The 8,492-nt window shown below is 42.3% G+C and overlaps 1 protein-coding gene across 1 annotated transcript in view; it reads right to left on the bottom strand.

Annotated features, from left to right (window-relative positions):
- Positions 1–5,134: 5,134 nt before the first annotated feature.
- Positions 5,135–8,492, bottom strand: part of MDFIC2 (MyoD family inhibitor domain containing 2) — a 42,925-nt gene continuing 39,567 nt past the window's right edge. The window contains exon 5 of the mRNA XM_084829835.1: positions 5,135–5,394. Within this exon, the coding sequence (XP_084685961.1) occupies positions 5,135–5,394 (260 nt within the window). The remainder of the gene's footprint in view (positions 5,395–8,492) is intronic.

Raw genomic sequence — 8,492 nt, 5'->3', positions numbered from 1 at the left:
TTTTATTGCTGTTTTATTGTATTCTTACTATTTTTCTTGCTTTTATCATTTTTAATATCACACCAGATTTATGGGTTCTATTGCTGTACATTGCCTTGGGAAGGCTTCTGTCCTGAAAAGCGGCCAAGAAATATTTTAAATAAATAAATTAAATAAAGAAGTTCTCTTTCATCTATATTTCCCAGGATTCTTTGGGAGAAGGCATGACACTGTGGCTAACTGATAATTTGTGGCCTCCGTAATTTGCATATGTCCCGTCTAGTCAGCACTGTAGTGCACACTTCCTGCATCCATTGATACTATATGGACGTTGGTGAAGACTGTGAACTGTATTGTCGTTATAAAGGCTGGGGAGGGACAATTGCCCCATATCCACCAGCTCTGCAAAAGATATTTTGATGGAAATCTTGTGCTACGCCATTCACCAACAAACGCTCTAGAGCAGCACTGGGCAACTTGTGTCCCTCTCGATGTTTTGGCCTACACATATTTCTGAAAGAGGTTTTCACATCAAATATATAACCCAGAGTGAAGTTTGAGGTGAATTTGGAGGGTTTCCTTAAGAAAAATATCTATGGAAACATTAAAAGAATTTAAGTGAAGTTAGTGACATTTCTTGAGGTGGGAGGGATCTCTGCATGGATCCCATGAACAAAAACAGGGGGGGGGGGATTAACGTCAGGATATGGCTGAATGAAGGTTGTTGAATAAAAATGTGTTAATGATTGCAGTAGGTGACGGTGTCATTGTGGCTGTGCCTGCTAGTTCAAAAGGAAAAGTTTCTGGGTATTAGGGGAGGGGCTTTATTTTCTTTGTTCAGGATATTTGGAAATGCACAGAAAGATCCCCATGGTGAGAAATACAAAAGAAGAAAATGGCAACAAGGCATTTTTCATCACCACAAACTCTGATTATACTTTTCAAGTGTTTAAGTTCAGCCCCAGTGGTTTCCACAATGATAAATAAAAGTTGAGGGGAGTATAATATGCAGACTATTTTCTAAATAGTTTTTTTTTTAAGGGGTTTTGAAGAATTTGGAAGTCTGGTGGAAATTGATAAACATGGCTATCAGTTTAGAGTATGGTGAGACCCATGGGGTTGCATTGCATCTAATAGTCCGTCCACTAGTGGAAGAGCATCTGTTAGCAAAATGGATACCCCCTATGAAGGTCTGAGGCCAGAGGGAAAGGGAAAACATCAATCTTAGAGGCCTGGATTTTTCTGTTGGGAGGGGGTAACCCTGAGAGAAGTAGTTTCATTTCTCTGGTTAAGTGTAAGTTTCATTTCTTCAGGTTTGAAGTAGTACTTTCGGTTTTGCGGGAGGAGGGTATATAAAGAGAGTGAGAGAACCAGTAAGAGCAGAGACAGCCAGAGCCTGAAGTGAGAGCAGAGTCTGAAGAGTGAGCAGGAAGAAGTAGCCTAGAAAAGTCTAGGGACAGCTAGGGTAAAGGAACTTGCATTTTGCAAATTTTGTTTTCTTTTAATGCCTTTTGTATCACTCAGCTCTATTGTGTAAATACCTTTAGTTGTGATTTGTTTGCTTTAAATCTACTAGTAAACTCTTGCGGTTAAACCCTGGGTCTAGAGTGTCAATCACCCCACATCTACCTCCTAAACCCGATGTTACTGGGAAGGGGAAGTTTAAAAGAAGAAAAGTGGGACTCTCAACAATGCAGGAGATCTTTAAGAGGGTGCTCAGGGGGTCCAGGTCATAAGGGGAACTTTGACACCATCTCTGGAGGGGAAACTTGCAGAGCATATTTTGGGGGGCATGGGGGCCTGCAGCAGGGAGGAGGGGAAGGGCAAGTTCCACTGCATGAGTAGAAGTCTACTTATGCAATATTGAAGGAAGCCCATGGTGTAATTAATAAATGGCAGTTTTGTAGGGAGACAGACCTCATTATCGACCTCAGCTTCTTCATCAAATCCAGAGAACCAAACACTGACTTACATAGGGATGTGACGATCTGCAGTATAGACTTTACCAGAAATATATCCCTGGCTCTTTCCAAACATCACAGTTAGAAGGGCAGGCTGTCAGTATTCGCTTGGGCACATTGTAATTTAGAATAATGCTTGAATGAATAAAGGATGTTTGACGAAACCTAGTTTGAAGATCCAGTTCTCAAGAGGACATATCACATTTGTCTCATACACAGCCATTTTAAAACACTGTTTTATTTTTATTTTTTTTATGAAGAGAGAATAGGATTTTTTGCATCTAGTCAATAAAAACAGTTAGATCCATTTCATTTGCCTCCCAGCCAAACTGCAAAAAATGAATGGGGTTGGGCTGATCAGAGTATTCCTTGTGCACTTATTCAATCAAATCCCAACTGAAATGCACTGAATGGTAAATGTAGATTTTATAAGTGAAAGGAAGAATGATCCATCTTCTAAATACTGCTGCCAAACATTTTCACAATTAGCATAGCACGACAACTATACAACTTTTTCTGAGAAAATAAAAGACATCTGTTTGCATTAGTAAATCATATATGTTTGGGGGATAACAGCATTGCACAGTACTGTGATCGCCATGTTTTTTCAAAACATGGCAATCGTGGTGGAGGTGGCCAGGCCGGGCTAAGTGTGTGTGGCTTAGTCAGCATGTGAGGGGGTCAAGCGCAGGTCTGGGGATGTGTGAGTGGGGGCAGGGGCTGGGTGGGCACCTGGAGAACCTGCACAGGGGGGTGCCCATCCATCCCTAGTCCAGAATGGAAGGGATCAAGGGGTTAGTATATGATTCCCTGGGACCCTCCCAAGGCTGAGCTGGACAGGTGCTATGGGGCAAGGCTATTGGGGTCTGTTCATCATTGCTTTTATCTGATTTGCTGATCTGGTAAGAGTGTGAGGTTTCTGATGACTGAAGGAATGTATGCTTATCTTCCTGTGTATTAGGCTTGCTGCAGTTATCACATTTTGCTTACTTTTGCTTTAATGATTTCTGTTAACCTGCTTTCTGGTAATAAAATCTCTTTCGTTCACCCGTTAGTGTGTTCATTGCCTCTGAATATCCATTCCCTGTTGGCAAAACAATTGGCAAAGCCCCTGAGCCCCCAAAATCATTTGCCAGCAAGTACCATTGGACAGTATCCAGTGCTGATGCTGTACTAGCAAGAATGACCACTAGCACAATGAGAATCGAGTGCTGGCTAGCACAACTGAAGACTAGCTGAAAGTGACAGTTCTGGAATGAGACAAGTCAGCGGAGCTTGCGGAAGGGACCTCCGCTGACTTCTCCCATTCTAGAAGTGGTAGTTTGGGCTCGTTTTTTGGGTTGTGCTAGCAAGCGCTTGCTTGCTTTCTGTTGTGCTAGCAGCCATTCCCACTAAAAAACAAGCAACTGCCACAAAACAGTTTATATCAGCCTTCTGAGCACCCAGCCATTGCATTTCTTCTCCTTTGCTTATAGTGTGTGTTTAAGACATTTTAAACATTTTAGACATTTTAGTGTCTGAATGTACCTTCCTTGGTTATGAAGAGCATGTGGGACACTGTTCATTTCATCTATGGTTCTAAGATCCATGATAAAAAAAAGGAAGAAAGACTAGTTTGCATTAAATCTCTCCAGACTGGAATGGATACTGTCATTTTAACAACAACAAAGAGGTTCTCTTTTGCTTATACCTGGAAATTTATTTATTTCCCAACATTGTGATGACATCCAGAATCTTTTCATTGCTATATGGCCACACAAACCAAACCAAACCAAACCTAGTGAAAACAGCTTTCCAGAAATTCTCTTCCTCCCAAAATATGGCCTCATTTTCTACTAAGTCCAGTCCCCACAAAGGAGCAACAAACAGGCATAACCTGTTATTACACAGTGAAAATGTCACAGGTGAAAACATTGTTGACTTTCCATGCCTTAGTAAAACACATGTTCTTTAAAATTCACTTGAGATTTTTAAAAGACACATTGGCTGTAATTATGACTAGCTTGTTTTCTAATTCATTTAATTTTCTTTTTAACCTAAATGAAGCATGTGCATGGGCGTGTGTGTCATAAGAGACCATAAAAATAAATTTTTAATTATAAAAGGATGTAACATCATCCATTATTAATAATAACTAACAATGTGGAATAGGTGTTTATATATAAAATCCATTAGGAAGATAAGCTGACTATGGTTCTAGAAATAATGCTAGTATTTCTTCTGTATACATGGATTGGGGGTGGGAAATCTTCACTGAAAATAAGATTTCCAAGAAGTGCAAGAAATTAATGGAATTGATGCTGTAAATGTGAGAACAGCCCCTTTGGATCAGACTAAGGCCAATCTTGGTTTCTAGCAGCAGCAACGCGTATATCAGGGCACGAAGGCGTTTGCTGTCCTCTGTTATTGATTCCCAGCACATGCTACTCAAGAGGTATACTCCGAACATGGTAGTTCCATCAAAGAGCCAGCGTGGTGTAGTGGCTAGACTGGTGGACTGGGAGTCCGGAGATCCAGGTTCTAGTCCACACTCAGCCATGGAAGCTCACTGCGTGACTTTGGGCCAGCCACAGACTCTCAGCCCAACCCACCTCACAGGGTTGTTGTTGTGAAGATAAAATGGAGGAAGGGGAGGACTATGTATGCCGCCTTGGGTTCCTTAAGGTGGAAAAAAAGGCGGGATATAAATGTAATAAATAAATAAAAATAAATAAAGTAATACCCTTAAAAAAAAGCTACCTAAGTCATTGGTTGCTACCACAGCTTGACTCAGTTAATAATACATTAATTATGTATTGGGGGGAAGAAATACTTCTTTGTTTTTGGCCTGTCCTAAACCTACTACTGATCAGCTTTGTTGAGTACCCTGATTTTTAGTATTATGAGACAGGGAAAAAATTTGTCTCTATCCACTCTCCAGAATTCTTCACATACAATTCCTGAAATCTGTTGCAAAATTATGAAGGCATCTTCTGGCTTTCCTATCCCTTCCCTTTTTAGGATGCTGTACAGACTGTATAAGATTGATAGCACAATGCATTTACATGGCCCTGGCGAGCAAACATGACCTCTTTATAAATTTTATATTATTATTTATAGTATTTATTATTATTATTCAGTTTCAAGGAATATATCCTTCAGTTATGTCAGTTTCAGCAGGGATGGTTCATGGGAATTCCGTCAACTGTTTTACATTAGTGATAACAGACTTGAGAGATCTCCAGAGCCAGTTCCAGACACTCGCTGGTTTCATGACAAGACTCAAGGATGCTGCAGTCAATGTCACAATCACAGCTGCAGTCACCGTTGTTGGGGTCGTCGCTTGAGGTTTGGTGATATCTATGGGAAGGGCAGCACACATTGATCAACCAATTTTCACAGACATCGGGCAACATGAACAGAAAGTCCCAAAACTGGCAGAACAAGCAGGCCAGGATGAGTGTGGCACATTCATCTGTTTTCAAAAGGAGAAGAGCAAGGAGTGAGATTCGCAAGAGAAAAGGAAAACCATGAACATTGTTGTCCATCCAGTGCATGAAAAAAAAAAGGGAGGATTTCCACACTTCTCTTTACAGACCCACCAGGAAGGAGAGTTAACATGAGTTCAATGTCCAACTCTTCTTTTGTGCATGCACACATCCACACACACACACCTACACAACACACACACTTTAAGCTACCCCCCTCAACCCAGCGCCCTTCAGATGTCTTGGACAACAGTTCCCATCATCTCCTGCCACCATGGCCATGCTGGCTGGGGATGATGGGAGTTGTAGTCCAAGACATCTGGAGGATGCTGGGTTAGGGAAGGCTGCCTTAAGCATTTCAAATTAGGGATGGTGAACCTATGGCCAGTCTGTGCCACATTTTCTTTATCCATGAGTCCATTCTATTTCATTTCTGCATCAGTCTGTGATTTTTTTTTTAAAAAAGTGCCCTAAAGTCCTATTTAAATATTTTATACCTATTTAAATGCATATTTAACACTCAAAATATGCATTTAAATGCAGAGTTCAATATGATTAAACTACCCAGGAGCAGCCATCTTTGCCCTCCCCCCGTACAATGTCTCTCATTCCCACACTACCACGTCATCATGTAGTAACATTCTCAGAGCCATTTTAAAAAGATTTTAAAAGTGACCAACTGATGCCTGATAAGTGTGGCTTGCCTTTGTTTAACAGTATAGAAAACAGCTGTAAGTAGTCCCCACCCATCTGCCAGTTTTCCCATTTTTGCCAGAACCTCACATACATTATTGGACATCTCCCTGCACCTTCGTTGGAAGATGATGGTCCAGGAAAGGTGAGACGTGGACTTTTGCTCGACTCTCAAGCATCCCAATTCCAAACATGCATACCTGGTAATATACAAATTTCAGGGAAGAGTACCTCATCCCCTAGTACTCTTATGTTTAGGATGTTCCAATTTTCCCATAACCATGTGGGCCAGATACATTTTCAAAAATTATATTGAACTAAAAATGGTGGCATTTTGAGGGATGATAACATTTTCTTAATTATTATTAAAATGAAGACTAATTCTGGTTGCCAACCTTTTTTCTAGCTGTGCCTTTGACAGCTGTTTAACAAACTGAAATTGAGCAGCTGAAGCTTTGCTTGGTATGCAGGCACAGAGATGGGAAACACCTCACCTACTCTGATTTCCCACTTCTGACACTGCTTTTAAAGACATAGGAAGAAAAAAAACCCAGTTGGCATCAATCATTTGAAGTGTGAACCCAGTGTGGTTTTCAGACATGATACACCAGTGCAGACAGAATCAGAGTTGGAGGTCATCCAGTCAACCCTGCTGCTCAAGGCAGGATCTGTAATGCAGGCTGCACTGACAGCACCCCAAGAGATGGCAACCCAGCTCCTGCTCAGACACCTCCAGGAAAGGAAAGCCCAGACTTCCTGAGGAGATCTGTTCTATTTTCAAACAGTTCTTACACTTTGGAAGTTTCTCCTTATATTTAGTTGAAATCTGTTGTTGTTCAGCTGTTCAGTCGTGTCCGACTCTTTGTGACCCCATGGACCATAGCACTCCAGGCCTTCCTGTCCTCCGCTCTCTCCCGGAGCGTGCTCAAGTCCATATTCATTGCACCGGTGATGCTATCTAGCCATCTCATCCTCTGCCGTCCCCTTCTCCTTTTGCCTTCAATCCTTCCCAGCATCAGGGTCTTTTCCAGTGACTTTTCTCTTCGCGTTAGGTGGCCAAAATATTTCAGCTCCACCCAATGGTTCCAGTCCTATTCTGTGGAGCAAGCAACAAAGAAAAAATGTGTCGAGGATAAAGCTATTGATGGCCATTAGTCCTGATGGCTGCTCATTTGAAACTCAACATTAAAAAAACTAAGATCATGGCATCTGGCCCCATCACTTCCTGGCATATAGAAGGGGAAGAAATGGAAGCAGTGACAGATTTTACTTTCTTGGGCTCCAAGATCACTGCAGACGGTGGCTGTAGCCATGAAATTAAAAGACGTGCTTGCTCCTTGGGAGGAAAGCTATGGCAAACCTAGACAGCATAGTAAGAAGCAGAGACATCACCTTGCTGACAAAGGTCCGTATAATCAGAGCTATGGTTTTCCCAGTAGCCATGTATGGCTGTGAGAGCTGGACTATAAGGAAGGCTGAGCACCAAAGAATCAATGCTTTCGAACTGTGGTGCTGGAGAAGACTCTTACGAGTCCCCTGGACTGCAAGGAGGTCAAATCAGTCAGTCCTAAAGGAAATCAACCCTGACTGGTCATTGAAAGAACAGATACTGAAACTGAAGCTCAAACATTTTGGCCACCTAATGCGAAGAGAAAAGACACTGAAAAAGATCCTGATGCTGGGAAAGATTGAAGGCAAAAGGAGAAGGGGATGGCAGAGGATGAGATGGCTAGATAGCATCACCGATGCAATGAATATGAACTTGAGCACACTCCGGGAGAGAGCGGAGGACAGGAAGGCCTGGCGTGCTATGGTCCATGGGGTCACGGAGAGTTGGACACGACTTAATGACTGAACAACAAAGTCCTGATGACTATATGCTACCTCTGGTACCAGATGCAATTTGTCTATATACACCAGTTGCTGGGGAACTTGGGTGGGAGGGTGCTGTTGTGCTCATGTCCTGCTTGTGGGTTTCCAGTGGGCAGCTGGTTGGCCACTGTGTGAACAGAATACTGGACCACTAGATGGACCCTTGTCTGATCCAGCGGGGCTCTTCTTATGTTCTTAAGTCTGCTCCATCTTCTGCGTGACAGCCCTCCCAATATGTGATGACAGCTAGCATGTCTCCCCTTCATCTTCTCTCCTTGAAGCCAAACACACCCAGCTCTTTCAACTGATGAAAAGTACAGGAACACAGTTTCTTACAGTGCAATCCTGTACATGTCTACTCAAAAGTAAGCCCCATTGTATTAAATGGGACTTTATCCCAGGTAAGTTTGTTTAGGATTGCAGCCTTAGGGCCAAGATGCACATTACTTTCTTTTTTTCATTTTTACTCTGGATTGGGACCCTAGAGTGAGGGGTAAGGGGGGGGGCTAACCTTTCCTCC

Source organism: Heloderma suspectum, chromosome 2 (assembly GCF_057233095.1).
Source record: "Heloderma suspectum isolate Gila_16-S chromosome 2, 16-S_ref, whole genome shotgun sequence".
NCBI classification, from domain to species: Eukaryota; Metazoa; Chordata; class Lepidosauria; order Squamata; family Helodermatidae; genus Heloderma; species Heloderma suspectum.
This window is presented reverse-complemented; position numbering and strand designations above follow the sequence as displayed.